Source organism: Neomonachus schauinslandi, chromosome 10 (assembly GCF_002201575.2).
Source record: "Neomonachus schauinslandi chromosome 10, ASM220157v2, whole genome shotgun sequence".
Taxonomy (NCBI): Eukaryota; Metazoa; Chordata; class Mammalia; order Carnivora; family Phocidae; genus Neomonachus; species Neomonachus schauinslandi.
The window spans coordinates 104,331,078-104,350,769 of NC_058412.1; the positions used below are offsets into that span (position 1 = coordinate 104,331,078).

The 19,692-nt window shown below is 39.0% G+C and overlaps 1 protein-coding gene across 1 annotated transcript in view; it reads right to left on the minus strand.

Annotated features, from left to right (window-relative positions):
* Window positions 1-19,692, minus strand: part of PLCB1 (phospholipase C beta 1) — a 679,194-nt gene that overhangs the window by 188,190 nt on the left and 471,312 nt on the right. Inside the window, exon 9 of the mRNA XM_021688914.1 lies at window positions 19,333-19,499. Within this exon, the coding sequence (XP_021544589.1) occupies window positions 19,333-19,499 (167 nt within the window). The remainder of the gene's footprint in view (window positions 1-19,332; window positions 19,500-19,692) is intronic.

Below are 19,692 nucleotides of genomic sequence, written 5' to 3' on the forward strand. Positions count from 1 at the left end.
TAAGGTAGGAAACATTGCTTTTCTAAACAAATTAGTAACAGAGCAAGAAATCTAGCTTCCATTTCTGTCAGCGGTAACTGATCAGGGACAAATTCCTCAACCACAGCCTGGGTAAACTATATGGGCTCTTAAGTCTCTTCTCCCTCTCAACTTCAGTGAGTTCAAGTAGTTTAATATATTAGGGATGATTACTACTAGCTAAATTAAAACAAACTGTCCTATATTAGGATGACATTAGGAAACATCAAACCACAACTAAAAGCAGTGCCACAATTTTCTGGAATAAAATCAAGAAGAGAAGTCCAGAAGGATAAGGCCAGCTTACAAAGGCTACAAATAAAGCCCCTTACATATTTTCTTAAAAAAAGACTGGTACGTTTCTAATTGGTCATGTCACTCATATAATGGCACCTACTAAAGTAGGAAAAATAGAACTCCCTTAAGGAATAGGAAAACGCTGCTCTATGACACTTTTCTGTTCAGAAGTTCTGGTGATCAGTGAGAAAGGAAACTGGTGAGGCAAGAGTGGAAAGATCTGACTTCAGTGGGGAGAAACGACCTTGAAAGAGATAAAAGAGGCAAGTGGCATGACAAAACGATGGTCCCCAAGGGCCATTCATATATCTCATAATTTTTCAGCAATATCTTTGCTGCAAAGAAACTGTCATGCAGTGTTGCACAAATGCCATGGCCAGCAACAGTACCTCTGCCTCCTTCTGCTTCCCTCCCTCCCATGGGGCAGACAATGACTGAGAATCCTCTAGTGTCTTGAAATTCTGTTGTGACAAAATGAGACCTTCCAGGGATGCTTTAAGACCATGTGATGTGTCCAGTGACCCTCAGCTGGATTTATCTCATGCTTACAAGTGCATGCAAAGGCTCTTGTATATTTTCGAGGTAAGAGCTACTCTGATGCCTTCTCTAAACCTGGGGCCATCCCATGGCTTTTGGGAACAGTTAAGAGTAAGGAGGATATGTGTCCACAAAAGGGAGTTCTGGAGACTAGAACAGAAGAATGACCTATCAAGAGCTTGGTGGACTGGTTCTCTCACCTTCTCAGGTCCTGACCCTTTATCTACTGGCTTCTAGAAAGCTAGATCAACAGAACTTTCTCCCTTGAACTCCTGTTCCAGGCATCAAAGAAAAGATGTTTCAGATCAAGTCTCTTCAGGAAGAACAAGAAATCTTGACCTTAACCTGCCCCTGAAGTTGGGGGACCCAACACACATTTTTAGTGAGGGTCTAACTCTGTGTCAGTCTCCTGACCTTCAAGACTTAAAAAAAAATAGCATGTACAATTCCTTTTTGATGCCCTTTGATGTGCAGTTCAGGTTTCTATTCACTTAGGGTAATGTCCTAATGTACATGTCGCTAAAGAATTTGGAATCTCATTTAGCAGACAAACTCACTAATTTCATGTTGGCAACATAAGCACCTTCTGGTCCAACTCATTTTGGTCCAGTTCTGCTCCATTTTCTCTTTTACCATTTTGCTGCCCAAGTCTGGCCAGAGATAGAGGAGAATTGGCTGATTTTAATTGCTGATGGACTGAATTGGGAAGGAAGGAGTAAGGAGAGGCTGAGTGTGGCCAGTTGGTGGAGTGGCAAAGGTACAGTTAAGAAGCCACCCCACTGATTTGCTTCTGATGTACAGACACTAATGCAGGAGATGTCTAGGGGAAAACAATATGGTCCACAAGCAATAGGCAAGGGTTGTTTTCTAAATTTAGATCTCTTTCATAGCTGCTGTCCAGAACCACTTCTACTATGATGGATAGTAGAAACAAGCTTCCTCATTTCCCCTTGATTAGAAGCAAATGCTTCCAAATCTTTTAGTTAATACTTTTGGTATTTACCCTATACCTCAAAATAATATGCTTGTAGTACTATTTTTTGACTTCCCACCATGGGAGATGAGGGTATTGCTCTTTCTTCTCTCCACCCCACAGCATATGTACACATTCTTCTCACCCTTCTGAGATAGTTACATTGTAATTTAGTTAGATCAGTATTCAGTGCTTACATTATCATGACTATGTATTCTATTCAGGGCTGAGTCACATAGTAAACCAACAATTATTTTTCTTTCCATGCACAATTTAAAATTTTCCCTGTAGTTGATAATTGTCTTGTTTTGTCATTTGCTTAATTTCTTTGTACATATCTCGAATCCAACTTCAAATGCTCCACCAGTTATCTGAAGTTCTTTGTAATATGTTCAAACACAACACATGTTCTCCCAGTTTCACTTTCCTGAAGAAGTCTTTTTTGGAGTCTTATGACTTGAAATTCTTTTATTTTTTGTATACCATGTCTTCTGGTAGAAGACCGGAAGAAGCAGACTCCCTGCTGAGCCTTTGCATTTGTCATTAGATTCCTGATGACATCTCATTTGTCAGTAGATTCCTGATGACATCTCATTTGTCAGTAGATTCCTGATGACATCTCATTTGTCAGTAGATTCCTGAGAAAGGGTTCATGAGTGTGAAATTTTTTGAGCCTTGTATGCCTAAAATGGCTTCATTGATATGCACACTTGATTACTAGTTTAGCTGGGTATAATATTTTAGGTTGGAAAAAAATTTCTTTTAAATTTTTGTGGGAAAATTTGCTTCATTGTCTTTTAGCTTCTAGTGTGGCTATTAAGAGGTTTGAAGACGGGGTGCCTGGGTGGCTCAGTTGGTTGAGCGACTGTCCCGAACGAGACCATGATCGGGACAGAGAAAGGGAATGCACCAGAAAGGGAGAGCGGGAGCGTGATCACAGTCCTACACCAAGTGTTTTTAACAGTGACAAAGAATGATACAGATACAGGGAGTATGCAGAAAGAGGTTATGAGCACCACAGAGCAAGTCGAGAGAAAGAAGAACGACACAGAGAAAGACGACACAGAGAGAAAGAGGAAACCAGACACAAGTCATCTCAAAGTAATAGTAGACATTGCCATGAAAGTGAAGAAGGAGACAGTCACAGGAGACACAAGCACAAAAAATCTAAGAGAAGCAAAGAAGGAAAAGAAGCTGGCAATGAGCCTGCCCCTGAACAGGAGAGCACCGAAGCTGCACCTGCGGAATAGACATGGCTATGGCCTTTTGTGTATATTAGGGCCAGAAGTGTACCATAAATCTTGTTATTTTTCTGGATAATGTTTAAGAAATTTACCTTTAATCTTGTTCTGTTAGTATGAAAAGTTAACTTTTTTCTCAAAATAAAAGAGTGAATTTTTCATGTTAAAAAAAAAAGTGCTCAGGGCATGATCCCAGGGTCTTGGGATCAACCCCCGCATCAGGCTCCCTGCTCGGCGGGGGGTCTGACTCTCCCTCTGACCCTCTTCCTTCTCATGCTCTCTGTCTCTCATTCTCTCTCTCTCAAATAAATAAATAAAATCTTTAAAAAAAAAAGAGGTTTGAAGACTTACTGATTACCATCCTTAAAACAGTTATGTGTCCTATTTAAAAAAAATTTCTGGAAGTTTCTAGTCTCTTATTAAGTCCCAGTTTCCTGAAATTTTGCAACACTGTGCTTTGTATAGGTTTATCTTTATCTTCTGTGCTGGGCACTCTTTGACCCCTTTTAGTATGAAAGCTATTGTCCTTTTATTTGAAGGATTTCATGAATTATCTTTATGATAATTACCTCTTTTCTCTCTTTCTGGAACATTATTTGGGCAAATTTTGCATTTTAATATATCCTCTCTCCTATTTTTAATTTTATTTCTTTGTTCTACTTTCTGGGAGATTTCCTCAGCTTTTTTCCCAACACTTCTTTTAGTGTTTTGTTTCTCCTGCTTTTTTTTCAATATCTAAGAGATAGTTTGTGTTCTCTGACATTTCTTTAAAAAATAGCATTGTGTTCTTTTTCAATAGTGCAAGATGTTCTGTTATCTTTCTAAGGATATAAATAATATATGTATATTTAAAGTTTTTCTTCTCACTACATAACCTTTGTTTTGTCCAAAGTTAATATTTTCCTTATTTCTACTTTTCTTTTTAAATATTTATTTATTTGAGAGAGAGAGAGTGTGAGCGAGAGAGAGAGAGAGAGAGAGGGAGAAGGAGCAGGGGGAAGGGGAGAGGGAGAGGGAGAAACAGATTCCCTGCTGAGCAGGGAGTGGGACATGGGGCTCAATCCCAAGACTCCAGGATCATGACCTGAGCTGAAGGCACAGCCTTAACTGACTGAGCCACCCAGGTACCCTTCCTTATTTCTACTTAAAAAAAAAAAAAGGTTTTTCTCATATGTCTAGTAATTTTTAGTTTTCTGTTCATATTTCAAATTGGTAAGCTAAAAAGTTTGATTGTATTTTTGAATGCATCTGGATAACTGACTATAAATTGAAAATAAATTGTGATTGTAGAGGGATCAGTCTTTGTCTCTTTGGAGCAACCCCTAATGTCAGTACATTTAGGTCTTCCATCTTGGGCTGATCAGAGTCCTGAGAGAATATCTATTTAATCACTTGCCAGGAGAGTGCAGGCCTGGAGGCCAGCATTCCAGAGCCCATGGGGAAAGAAGGATGGAGGACTCAGCACTCAGTACGTTTATGCATACATAAAATATGTAACTTTATTTCCTTGCTTTCAGTGTGATAGCCCTGCCTTCACTTGGGACTGTGTCATCTTCAGACGCTCTGTATTCTTATCTCCAGAGAGTAGCCCTGCCTTCACTTGGGACTGTGTCATCTTCAGACCCTCTTTATTCTAATCTCCAGAGAGTAAACCTTTAGTCGTTATCCAGGTGGGAGTTCTGACTATTCCTTAAACAATAGTCAACTAGTCCTCCTTATTTTAGGCTGTACCTCTAAACCCACTTCCAGATGACCCTAAGATCATCAAATTTTAAGAGTTTTAAGGGTTCATGGAATAACTCAGATTGGTCCCCAGCTTTTCACATAGCAGATGAATGATCAGTTTTGTTAAAACTGTTAGAGCTGTAAGCATATAGCTAGCTGCCAACATTGTGTAATTATTGTCCCTTAACCTGTTGTTTCCACCCTTGCCAGATTATGCCCTTAAAAAATATTTCCTTTAATGCAATTTTAGTTGGTTTAAAGAGAATTTAATTTAGATGAATATATTCAGACCATAATATTTCTCCTGATATTCCATGATTTTTCTACTACACCAGACTGCAGAGTTTTTAAGTTTAAAAATTCAGATTTCACATGCTTTATTGCTTGATCCTATTATTTTTAGGTAAAATTGAATCAGATGGGAGGAACTGAAGCTCTTCTGTCATAGACCTACTTTGGCTGGTCAGAGACTTCTCATGGGTCTCCTTGGTTTTCTATTATTTATGTCTTTCTAGTGAAGAGTAAGCAGTGACTAATATCTCATCACAGAGAGCCCTAGATGGGTCATTTGTCGGCCAGGTTTTTCCCAGGTAGAGCGCAGTCAGAGTCACAGAAGCAGTTTGAGCTCTCAGGTACTTACCAGCTGGAAAGGTGCTTGGTCCCCTTGGTTTCTTTTGCCAACCTCACAAGGCTGCTGGTGTGGAACAGGTATGGGAGTGTGTGTCAATGTCCACACGTTTCTAAGGAAGTCATGACAGAGACAAGCTGGCCTTTCATTTTATGAGTACCAGTGAATTGTCCAACTCCCCTTATGGTGGTCCTGGGATGTGTCCCTCATGATTTCATTCAGTCAGAAGAAAATACAACCAGATTTAATTTGATTTAATGTAATTCTATTTCCCAAGTCTCTCATGTAAGATTACAATTTGAGTTCAAAGCACTACCTGAGAAATTATTTGATTAAATCTAAAAAAAAATATTTAAGGAGACTTCTGGAACTAAATTCTAAGGCAGCTGAAATAAATTGCACATTCAATTCTGGGGTAGTTGGGAGTATTTAACAGATGAGAGATTTCCTCTCTTCCTTTCCAAGTCCTCTCACCCTTCTCCAGTACACATGGCAACAAAATGTTCTAACTTCGCCTCAGGGAAGGGAGGGGTGGCAGAGAAGGGAGAACTAAAGGACATCTTTTCTTCCTGGTTCTGAGGGCACTCTTCGCCTAAGACTTCATTGTCCCAAGTCTAGGGGAATTTTCAGACAAGTATGATGTCCTGAAGTGAGAAGGCTGTGACTCCTTTCCCTGGAGATGTTCCAGAAAGTTCTAAGCTCTGATATTCCCCAGTGGCCAGAAAAGGCAGAACAGTTTTATTTTTATTCCTTCCCTCCGACTAGCCCCTGGCAGAAGCACTAATCAGATAGCATTAAATGTCTGAAGCCATCAAAAGAGACCAGAAAGAGGGGACTAGGATAATCCAGAATAGGGCAAATCAATTCTTAAAACAGTAGAAGAGTTGATTGTCATTACATTGCAATGACCAGTTACCCGCCCTGTCAATGCCCTCTCTTAGCTTCTTTGTTCAGCTCTGGTAGAATTTCTTTTTAAATTCACAAGTAAGAAGTATATCTGAAATAAATCCATAGGCCCTCATCTTCTACCTACAAGCTTACGAAAGTGACTTTTGATAAGGTCAGGTAACACAAGCTAATGTTCTTCTGCACACCAAGACTGCTGAGCCTGGTGGTGAGTCCTAAGCCCCATACTTTCTCAAGATACGTTTTAGGAGCTGCATGACCAGGGGAAGAAAAAAGTACAGCAGGGCATGCTCAAAAGCTGATCTCTAAATAGAATTCATGGCACATTACTAAGGTGCCATGAAAGTCCCACCGTCAGGCTCTTTGCTGTTGAGTTTGTGTTTTTTACCAGGATGGTTACCTTGGCAATGACCCCATCATGGCATCAAAGCACTGCCATGGAACTGTTCCTGAGCTCGTCCTAAAAGCAGATGGAAGGTGACGGCAGCAAAGGGCTCAAGAAAAAAATTATGCCATGGAGCTTCAAGGAAAGAAAATGTAATGGCTGTATTTACAAAAAAAAAAATTTTTTTTTTCCTAATGGATTCTGACTTGAAAGGAAATATTTTATATAAGTGCAAGCAGGATACGGAAGGAAGAAAAAGAACCAGCCTTTGAAGAGCTTCTTGAATTGAATCTATTTCCAGCATATTATTTCACAAAACTTTCTATACTGTTTAGTGTATGCAAATATTAACTCATTTCATCCTCATGATAACTCTGTGAAGTGGGTAATACTTTTATGTCTAATTTATCGATGAGAAACCTGAGGCACGTAGCTTGCCTAATGTCACACAGCTTACAAGTGGTTAAAATGGGATTGGAATCCATGTAGTCAGGCTTTGTGTTCCGTGCTATTAACAACTATGCTATCCTGCTGTAGAAGACACCATACGTAATCTGGGAGAAGGTAAATAATGACAATAATCATCACCATCATCATCATAATCATTGGAAAAGGAGCTACCCTCACTTGAGCACTGACCATGTGCTAGGCACAGAAATCCTATGAGAAAAATCCCATCCCATTTTCAGTTGAACAAACTGAAGCTTAGGGAGGTAAGTAGCTTGTTTGAGGTCACAGGGATACACAGCGTGAGTGCTGGATCTGGAGCTCATGGTGGGGCAATGGAGAGAGACAGATGGTGGTGAGTACGACTGATGCTGTTTATCCACATAATTTTCCCAGCACTGGTCTGAATGAGGGACACAGATGATGAAAAGGAGAGGGTCTTGCCTCCATGACAGTTAGCTTTAATCTGGACACCCTTGGATTAGTCCTAAAAATAGCCCTGAATGTGACCGAGGAAGAGTTTTTTTTTTTTTTTTCTTCCATGATTTACTTATCTCTCTAAAACATATGACTTTAATCTGTTAAAAGAAGCTGGGCTCAGGCAGGACAAGTGACCCATGTGGCAGAGGCAGGAGGATTAGCTCTTTGATTCTCAATTGTTTATCAAGGTCTAAAATTCTTTTCCAGACTTCATTTACATTCTAATCTCTGCAAGTGATTTAAAGGTGTCCTCTAGCATTTTTATTCTCCAATTCATGAGTCTAACTTTAGGGAAGAAAAATAAAATACAGCAGGAAACCTGTGATGCCAACGTGAGGACCAGAGAAATGCTAAACAGAAGATGTGACATTATTTTGTGGGTTAGGCAAAAATAAATAAATTAAATAAATAAATAAATAAATAAATAAATAAATAAATAACATACAGGTTAGCTTAAAAAAAAATAAAAATAGCCAAACACATGCAGATAACATCTTTCACAGCCCTTACACAGGGGAGATGGGCAAACTGGACAATATGTCTGCCAGCTAGCATGGCCACCAGCCTCATTCTGTGGAGCCAAATGCCAATTAGGCAGGATCTGGCCCTCAAATGCTCAGATGTCACTGGGATTAGGTGGTTAAGAATCCATTCTTCATAATTCAATCCCCACTCTTCATGTCATGATACCAGAGCATGTTGGAATGCGACTGGTCCAATGGCTTAACACCTCCCAAATCACTTCCAAGCACAGCACAGAAAAGCTATTCCCTTGGTTCATGTTGCTGTAACCCTTGCATGACTTCTGCTAGGCCAGCTCAGAGAAAGTAAGTGCAGATGGCTTGACTATCCCATGGCTCACCAAAATCTGTTTGTCTGCTTTCAGAAGTCATCTATGAAAGGTCCCTTTTCCAAGAAACTTTGCTTGGGTACAAACTTTCCTATGACACTTGCCAACTAACTGCTTTTGTAGAGTATATGAACTTGGCTGGTTTCTTTATCTGTTTATTTTTCAACCCTGGAGTCCATGTTACAGGTTCTTATTCCATCTCCATTGCAAATCTGTTCTATTGCCATAAGTATATAAAATTCAGGTCCACTATATTGTGTGATAATGTCCATGGAATGACCACATGCTCGTCTCAAAAGCCTCTGCAGATGAACCTCTCACCCAGCTGTCATGGCTTTCTGTGTCCCTGAAATTTCTCTTGCACTCAGTTGAACTTCTTGATATGGCTTGTGTGAAAGTTCTTAATGATAACACCTAACTTTGAGTTAACACTTTCCCTTTATCAAAGTGTTCTCACATCTGTGAGTTTATTTACGCCTCACTGTTCTGTTTGGTAAGTAAGACAAAGTTTTTGTATTTAACATGACAGATAAACAAACAAGCTCTGTCCCAATTAGATTAATCTACAGTCCTTTAAAATGGATGTGGCAAGGTAAGGACAGAATCCATATTAGAATCTTAATCTCTTTGTTTGTTTGTTTTTGTTTGTTTGTTTGTTTTACAGAACTGTATTGTATTTATTGAAAAAAAAAATCCCTGAACAAGTGGACCCACACAGTTCAAACCCGTGTCTTTCAAGGGTCAACTGTATGTATCTTCTTTACCCTAGAACCTTGAGCTCTTAAACACAGGCTTGGAGTCTTTACATCAGAGTTATGTAGGTACTGATATATTGTTAAGGATTAGAGGTTCTCAGAGGGATGGGAACAGTTTGTTGCATTTATTAGTGCATTGTCATATTGCTCTAACAGAGGAGACCCTTTACAATGGTTCTTGACCATAAGGCAAAGGGGGCAAAATGTTCTAGATTCTTAACCAGAATGTTATGTTCCATGGTCAGACTCAATGTTGGCTTTCTAAGTGCCAGGACCAAACCTTACTTTCATTTATATCTCTTCCAGTGTCTAGCATAAAGGCAGACCCAGAATATGTGCTCACTAATGGTTTCTGATGAGCTCCTTGGAGGATATTATCTCTTAGTGCTTTAAATGTCTTAGCAGTCCTGAAATATAGCTCAAATGTCACTTTCCTCTTCGAAAGTCTTCCCTTCTTAAAGCAATTCCCAACACTCCCTAGAACCTTAATAAATAAGGTTCCCTTCCCTCCAAGATTCCCTAGCACACAAGGGACACTTAACAGATACTGGGTAAATGAATTATTGTTTGTATTGTATTATTGTATTATAGTTATTTGTATATATCATTTCCCCTCCAAGTTATAGTCTCCTTAAGGGAGACTTTTTCTTGATTTTGTTCCATTTCTTTGTAGTTCTTAAGCCAGGTGGGCAATATATATTTGTTAGATTAAAATGTCCATGCAATTAAGTCAAGTATGTGTCAGAAAAAAGAAAAGAGTTCAGTGAGGATCAGGTACCTTGGAGGAGTTCTCTTTTGAGATGTGGAGGGGGCTGGAAGTGCCTGAGGATTAATGCTTCCTAAAAGCATCTGCAGTGACTATGGTTGGGAAACTTCTAGAATTCACCCCTGGACTGAGCTCCAGTTATGCACATGGATAACTCACTTGTTTCACAACCTTATTAGCTGCCTTCCCTTCCTTATTCTCACTTTCTATTGGATCATCTCTCAAACTCTTTGCACTTGAATTCTCCCAGAGTTGGCTCCTGGGAGAACCCAAGCAAAGACAAATAGAGACATTAGTAAGAAGCATCTTTTTTATTTTCTACATGTAAGGTAGAGTGTTAGGTGAGAAGGTTGATTTTGTCCATCATCCTCAGTTAAGGCTTCATCTTAAAATAATGTTCTCTCTACTCTGTTTTGCTTTCACACTGGAGTCCTGGAGACCAGGGTGATTCAGAGCTAAGACAGAGTTCCTAGAATCTCTATAATGAATTAATGAAATTATTGGACATTCTCAGCTTCCTGACATTATTTCAATGTGGCACATTACTCAGCTGGTAAGTGTTAGGGTAAATGGTCCACATCTCACCTCATCTGGGTTCCTTGTAGACACGGTTTGTTTTCCCTGGAGTTGGTTCACTCTGCATTTGATCTCTCTCTCCCACTGATTTGGTGCAAGATCAACTATTAACCATAGTAGACTATGGGTATTGCAGATGTTGGGGGCCAAATGTGTGTGACATTGGGGCCTTTTTCCAGGACAGTGTACCTGCCAGGCTGTTCCTTTTATTTTTATTTTTTTATTTTTTTAAAGATTTTCTTTATTTGACAGAGAGAGACACAGCGAGAGAGGGAACACAAGCAGAGGGAGTGGGAGAAGGAGAAGCGGGCTTCCCGCCGAGCAGGGAGCCCGATGCAGGGCTCGATCCCAGGACCCTGGGATCATGACCTGAGCCGAAGGCAGACGCTTAAGGACTGAGCCACCCAGGCGCCCCCAGGCTGTTCCTTTTAACAGCCTGCTGAGAAAGGGAAATGTGTCATAGTCAACAACTGGTGATGTCATGTTCTGATGGGAGGTTACATCTGGGGAGAGTAGCCATTATTTGCTTTGTCCGGACAGTTCTCAGATGAAATGGCAAAGCACCTGGGGAAGGAACAGTCAGCTGAGGGAAAGAGGTTTTAACAAAACTCAGCAGTCTGGGGTGGATTCAGCTATGAAGCTCACTTCTCCACACCTTGGAACTGGCATTTGACTTACTCTTTTACTATTTATATTTTTCCTGACTGGTTGTTTTCTGAACAAAGGCCACTTCAGTTGTGAATGGACATGGCTGTGACTTTCTGGCTAGGGCTGTGCTTCTCGGCAGATACTGAGGTCACTGAAAGAAAGTCTGGAGGAGGAAAAAAAACCCAGGCCTCCTGGGCCAGACATATGCCTCTCCTCAAGCCTCTGCCTCCTGGGAAAAAGGAAATGCAATCAAGGAAGGGAAAAGGGAAGCAAGTTACCAAGTCAACTAATGAACAATGGACTCATAATGGCTATCTTGAAACAAGTTTTTTTTTTTTTCCCATTTTAGCCACTCTGAAATACAGAGAAGTCTATGAACATATGAAACACATAGTCAAGAGGAGCTTGGAATATACTCACAGATGATAATGTCATTCTTCTGTGACCTTCCACACAGGCTGGAAAGTCAATAGGTGGAGTTTAAATGGGATCTTAATCAATAAATACTAGAGTGGCTTTTCAGCCACTTTCCCAGTGTAGTAACTTAATTAAGGCATGAAAAGAACTGGCTACATCATCCAGTTTGCATCTGCCTTTGTCTTTTGGGAAGAAAATCTATTTCATTTGAGTTGCCTCTGTACATTCATTTCAATTCTTTTATCTTCTTGTACTGCTACACATTCTCTATAAGAATATGTAAATGGATGCCATCTTAATTGCGAAGCAGATCTTTAAACCAGCCAATATGTCCTCCAGATGAGTGTTTTTTAAACTGAGCATCCTGAATCTCCTGGGGTTTTGCCATAAGTGCCTGCCGAGAATGAGGTGGAGAGGGAGTCAGCTACATGCCAGGGCCCCCCTCTCTTCAACCAAAAGCGTGCTTTAAAAGGTTTTTCCTACACATTGGCCTTTCCAATGAGACTTTCTTAGAAGAAACAAACACAAATAAAATAGGTGATATCAAGGACAGGTTTGAAAAATGACTTTTGTGAATGCCAACTTCTAAAGAATTGATTTGTATCTCTTTTCTCAGTAAGTCCAGATGGAGGGCCCCAAGTGGGGGTCTGGAGTAAGAGGGAGGTCTGGGGCACAGAAAATATGGTCCCAGTCTTGATGTTGTCACTTCCTTAGCTGCCTCTCCTGAGAGTTTGGGCTAAATGGCTAGGTCCCTTGTAGACAGGAGAGCCCATGATTTGAGGCCACTGGCCAGGCTTTTGTGAATAGTAACAACAAAGACATTTATGTGATAGTTCAGAAAGGATGAGCCATGGGACTGCCTCTTTCCATGTTTTTTCTCTCAATGCTCACTTCTGATTCTGTTAGGGCCACTTATGAAAAGTGCTAATCTTAGTTTGCGTTCTTTTAAAAGTAGGCTTTGAGACAAGGATTTGAGTGCCAGTAACTTGTTTGGGAGGCAACCCCAGGAAATAACAGTAGAGGAATACAGAAATGAGAAGGGAAGGAAAGGTGGCCTAGTAAAGGGAACATTATCAAGCAAGTTACAGTTGTGGGCAACTCTAGGGAAAGTCCTAGACTGTAGTGGAGCTGTTGACTGTGTTGGAACAATGAGTGCCAAGGGACATGGGAAGAGCCCCTAGGTCTGCTAGTGTTGGTATCATCCCATTTTACAGATGAGGAACCTGAAGCTCAGGGAAGTCATTTTCCTCAGGTTAACTGGCTTAACCATTAACACTTTTCCTCTTCCTTTAATTATAGCATGTTTGATTTCTCAAGGAAAAACAGCAGACATTAATAAAAATAATCATGTTTTTTTATAACGTCTACCTCCTAACGAGAAATGGTGCTGGGAAATTAATGATTTTTTAAAAAATCTACAGGGAAATTAAATGATGAAGTAAGTAGTAAAATTCCAGTGTAAATTTTCACATTTTTAACTATAACTCCATTTTAATAAAAATATTTATAAAAGAATTGAGTCAGAAACGAACATTTGTGCACACATAGGACTGGCCATATTTTTTCAGTCTTCATCATCAAATGATTCTAATTTCCTACTAATTGCAATAAGTTAAATAAGCCTCTCAGCCAAGAGACAGCAACATTCAGGAATGCCTTGGCCCAGTGCCGTGAATCACACTTCCAGATCCATAAATGATTTGAAATAATTTGGCATAAATACAAATGACCACTTTTCAACAGTGCAAGTCAACAAAGGTTTTGCAGGCAGCAATAAATACATGCAACCTTCCTATCACGAGCAACTTACTTAATTCTCCCAGCAACTCTCTCAGGGAATTTTTTTCAAAAAATGAGAAAACGAAGGGGTGGGACGGGTTAAGAGGTTAAATGGCTTCCTAAGGTGAAGTAAACAGTGGGGATGAATTGTTGATTTCTGACCCAGGTTTAGTGGGACCAGCTGTTTTTATCTGCCTGGGGAGGCCATTGTTGCTCGTTTTGGGAAGCACATCTGGACTGAATTTCAGGGGACCACCTCCCTGCCACTGTCAGTCTAAACCACGTGGTTTAGGTAGTGGTCTCCTCACTGGCTCTAGAGAGAGTCATGTGACCTAAGTCTGTCCACTTATTACTTCTATTCTCCAGGCCACAATGATCCTCTTTCAGCAGTGGCCTTGTGTGACTTAAGCCAGATCCTTAATACCAGGGTCTCTGGTATTTTTGATGGAAATATGAGCAAAAATAATGTCAATATTGGAGCTGTTGGTGGCTTTCTTGTTACGTTAGGAGAGTCTGTCTAAGCCAGTATATTATACCCGGTACAGAGAAAATGATTGGAGATGAAGAAAGACAATTCTTGATGACATCATTTGAGCCCCTGGATATCGTCAGGCCTGAAATCATTAATACCTTGCAGTGTAAACCCTGACAGTGTTGTTGTTTTTAAATTTTATTTTTTGTAGTGCAAGTGCCTGACTTAAGCTCTGATTGCTGAGCATCCATTCCAAAAAGGCATCCACTTCAGAGACAACTATCTTGAATAAACCCATTGCCAGCCACATGGCTAGATAGGAGCCAGGCCTCCTCCCCACACTGAGACTCCTTTGATTTAGAAAGTTTGGTTTACTTCAATAACTGGCCATTTGGGCCACTGGTCTTCTCTCTTCCTGCTCTTATGTTTTTATGTTTCACCAATAAAGAGTGACTCCATGAAACCCTAAACACGCACCCTCAAAACCCTATAAAAACAGAACCCAGGGACGCCTGGGTGGCTCAGTCGGTTAAGCGCCTGCCTTCAGCTCAGGTCATGATCCCAGGGTCCTGGGATCGAGTCCCGCATCGGGCTCCTTGTTCCGCGGGGAGCCTGCTTCTCCCTCTGCCTCTGCCTCTCTCTCTCTCTCTCATGAATAAATAAATAAAATCTTTAAAAAAAAAAAACAAAACAAAACAGAACCCAGGCTTGTGAGCGTGTTCCCTTTCTCTCTCTTTCTCTCTCTACAAGTGACCTCGCTGTGTGACCCCACGTGCGCTGAGTAGTTTCCAGGTCTTATAAGTAATAAACATCTATTTTTTTCCAAGTTACATGGTGGTTGATGAAGGGCATCTTGCAATCATAATAAGAACCACAAGGGTCGGTCTAACAACATTGGTTATTGATAAGCTGAGACCAACACAAAACACTCCCTGACTTTTTGCTCATATGCACCAATACATTTCTTTCTGTGCTTCAGTTTGAGTTCAGCTTCTGTCCTTTTTCTACTGAAGGAGTATCACCTAATAGTACAGTTGGCAAGACTCTCAAGTCCAGTGCTGTCTCTAGCACACTCTGTGTCTTGCCATTGACAGTAATGGTATAATATAGTTCAATTGTATAAGTATTTAAAATATATATCTTGAAAAAGCAATAGGCTTTTCTACTGATGTAATGATTAGTGTAGGTCTATTTGAAGCAAAAATGCTTGCTGTACCTCAACTTCTATTTGCTTTGCTTAAAACCAAAACAATTTGCTATTGTATTTTGAGTTCATTTCAACTATTTATTAATTCATTGAGTACTGATCAAATACTAAAAGAGATGATACAGTTTCATCTTGATGATTTAATTGCAACAAAGTGGGGAAGCTTTTGTACAACACACCTTATAAAAATTTAAGAGGAAGAACTGATGAAAAAAAAAAAGGAACATAGCTTGAAACATCTGCTAATATCATAATCTGCTATATTAATTCAATTGCTTAATAAATCCTCATGAACACCTGCTCTTCACAGAAAAATAAAAATGTGATCAGACTCAAATGTCTTCTCTGGGTTTGGTTTTTTAAGAATGAATTTTGGCCTTCTTTTTCAGATAGAAGAGTTCAATCTAATCTGTAGTCTGTTAACTAAGGCATCAATTTATTCTTTTTCATGCTAATTTTACTCATTGCCTTCCTTCTCAAAGGTGTAAGTGATTAAAAAAACCAAACAAACTCTGTTTGGGAGACATTAGTCTTCAAACTGACATTCAGGACCCTTTGGTTTGGAAGAGGCCGGGGTCATTGTGTATTCCTGTGTTAAACATGGTTTAGCATTATGCATTTTTTTCCAGTGCAAACAACATGATGGACCAAAGCATTTTGCAATGTGTGATTTTTCAATCATAAAAATAAATCAAACTCCATTGAGAATAGTATTTTCTGCAACAAGATTTAAACTTTTTCTTTATGGAGCCCAAACGTGCACATTTGGCCCTTACACTGCACAGAAACCCTGTGATTATTTATAACCAATACATACAGCTTCAGAAACAGAAATTCCAGCATGGAAATGTGGCCAACCTGCCGATGACAGCAGGCCCACAAAGCATCAAAGTCTATCATCCCTTCTGGATTTTCATTTCACACATCTATGTTTAGGTGACTAACCTATGGTCAGTTTAAGCATTTAGGCGTTTGGCCATATTGAAAATTTTTCATTTAATTTTAGATTACCTCCTATGTAAAAATCATGTAAAGTGCATATGAAAACTAAACATTAGCATATGGCAACTTTGTGTAAAGTTTGTTTAACACCTACTTTAAAAAATAAGTTTCTTGATATCAGAGGATTTAGTTATATTATTATATATGTACATTATGGATGTATCTTATTCTTAGCATTTTATAACAGAGGCAATATGGAAGTGTCTTTTTCAGATAACTGAAATTGAATTCATGGGTCAATATAACCCAATGCTTGTGCACACTTGAGGAACTAGTCAAAATGAAAGTAGCAGAAAAAATTATGTAATATACTGATTTCTATCTTATTTATTCTAAGTATATTTATTAATATAAGAATATTACACTGTAATATACTTATTATATCCTACTAATAGCCTACTTATTTCATTTTGTGTTTATTAATCAAAATGTATTAACTAGTTGGCTGAAAGTTAAAAACTGCTTTCTCAAAGAGCACCTTGGTATGAGACTTCAGGTAAGTGATTTGACCTCAAAATTTTGGTTTGCTTCTTTACAAAATGATAATGTACATTTTGAAAGTCACATAATGAATGAAAGCTAATTTCCTTGCAAATCCATACCAGTTGTCATATTGAAATTAAAGAATACTTTCTTAAATTGTACTTTGTTTGATTTTACTTGTAGTTATAATTAGAGAAGATACAAAAGAGAGTTTTTGAAAAAATCCTAAAGTCAAACATCAAATGTGAACAGCAAAACCAAATTCAAAAACTGATTTTCATCTTTGGATAAAAAAATTATTAAAACTCATAATTACTAGCGAATTGAGGTTTAACCCAGCAAGTTCTTAGTCCTACAAAGAAAGATTTCAAAATCGTTATCCTTTTGACAATGAAATAACAGTCAACACAATAAAACACTTTTCTTTAGTATCTTTGCTCACATAAACAGACCCAAAGCAGCAAACAAAATGACTCTCAAGTTCATTTTCTTTCAAGAGTTTTTGGGTTAAGAAATGAAATCTGTGAATTAAAAAAAATCACATCAGGGCCAACATGGAGGCTTATCATCAATATCATATTAAGTTGTAGAAAAATAAATGAAATTGGTATTTTATTTTATTTATTTAATTTTTTAAAAGATTCTATTTATTTATTTGAGAGAGCGAGAGAGCGAGAGAGAGCAAGAGAGAGAGCACAAGTCAAAGGGAAAGGCAGAGGGAGAAGCAGACTCCCCGCTGAGCAGGGAGCCTGATGCGGGACTTGACCCCAGGACTCTGGGATCATGACCTGAACTGAAGCAGACGCTAAACTGACTGACCCACCCAGGCGCCCCTGAAATTGGTATTCTAAACGTACCTGAAATTTGTGTGCCTGCTGTGATTATGAAATTCATACCTAGTATATCTATAAGATGGCATTAAATAAATTTGCAAATGCTAAGAGATATTATCTTAATTTCCATTAGAATCAAAATGGGTTCTGCCAGGGTTATAGAGTGTTACAATAATGTGTCACAAATTTCTCTCTTTGTATCCTCTACTGCCTTCAGGTGGTCAGAATATGATGGATGGAGGTGTCATACTCCGGCTTAGGCATGGACCGTCCACAGTGTGGCGTGAAAAGTGGAGGGAGGGGCAAAGTTTAGGCTCTGAAGTGCCTCACTGGTTTCACAAAAGCTATTTGTTTCCTTTGTGTCATGGACTGTTTTTAGAGGTCTTGTTGGATTTGTTATAACACTGTGTTAGTTATTTGTGGTGAAGTTCAGATTTCAAGTTGCCCCAGTAAAATCTGCAAGGAGTTACTCCCTGCATAACGCTAAGGAGAAATACCATCTCCGTGGCGCTGGGGACGGAAGGGTGTCAGGGGGGTAGGCCTGACAATGCCAACACACACCATTGGGTCATCCATTTCCTTTGACTGACCTCATCTCCACGGCAGCAATAAGGATGATGATGACAACAAAGGCAAAGCCCTTGACCATGAAAATGAATAAAATCCAAAAAATTTCATCTGTAAATTTCCAACTAAAAACATGTATGATAAAGTTAATGGTAATATTTTACTTTTATACTTAATAGATTCATTTTTTTTTTTTCATTTAGACGACTGGTTCCAGAATAAATACAATGGGTTAAAAGATGTGTTAATCTACTTTTATGATAACCATACTTATAAATGACGATGAGCTTGCTAGAGCTATTTCTGTTACTTATGACCTGCCTGCATATTAACACACAATTTATTTTTTCTTAATGATTGGTTAGTTGCACTTTATTTTCCTCCCTGTGCAATATCTAGGCAATTTACAATAACATCAGTGATAAGACACCAGTTTTCTCAATGAAGATATTTCACTCCAGGTGAGACATGATCTTTAGTAAAGAGGAAGCTGAAGAGCCAATTCAGGGATGTGATGCCACGTATGATTGAAAACTTCTAGCAAGTAAATCATCATGATCTTATTTTGGCAATTCATTTCTCCAGAATCAAAAACGTAAATTTCCTAATAACTTCCAGGCAACTGAGAGCTGTCTTTCTGATATTAGTTTTTAGACTAATAATATTTTCTAGAAACACTGATTTTTTTTTTACATATAAAAGTCCAAATTTTATATTTTCCCAAGTGGAAAAATTCATCAATAGTGTAAACTAGAATAAAATAAGGATCTAATGGATTAAATATTCTCTTTGGTTTTAGAGATTTAGAAAAAGCTGTGGGTCATTTTACAGAACTTCTAGAAACAGAGACAAAAAGGCAAACTTTACATCTTCCTTTTTTTTGAGAGAGAGAGAGAGAATCTCAAGCAGGCTCCATACCCAGCATGGAGCCCAACATGGGGCTTGATCCCACAACCCTGAGATCATGACCTGAGCCAAAATCAAGAGTTGGACGCTTAACTGACTGAGCCACCCAGGTGCCCCCAAAAAGGCAACCTTTAAGATAGGGAATTTCCTGTATGAGAAATATGCATTCAGTCACTGGGTAAATTTAAGAGAAAACAAATGATTAGACATTTAAAAAAATATGTTATATGCATACATACACATAACAACAACAACAACAAAATCACATGCTGAAGTCTAACTGAACCACTAGTGATTTAAGACAGAAAGGAAAGCAGGCATACAAATGTGGGAAACAGACCTAAACAATCCTTGATGTCGATACTTACCAGGGGGTGACCCATTCACAATTAGAAACCATAGCTTCCCTACAGTGTGGGGCAAAGTGGACTGACCTTTTTTGGCGAGGCTACTGTTGGGTTCATACTTCTCAATCAATACTTGGACTTGTTCTTGTTTTAAAGGTGGGTAAAGGATTTCATTTAGCCGGGGATCTCGCTGCTTAAGGTTGATAAAGTCCATCATCTGATCGACGGTAAGGTATGGTTTGCTTTTGGCACCACTAAAACCAATTAAAAACCAGAAATTAGAATATTTGTCCACCAAGTCTCATTCATATATTTGCATTTAACTATAGAGAAACAATATTGCCACACCTGGTAAGTGCATGCTAGATATCTGGACATTCCTATCTTATCCTGAAAACATGTGTTGCCCCATCACAGTTGCTGCATTCTATGGGATGCAAATATCTT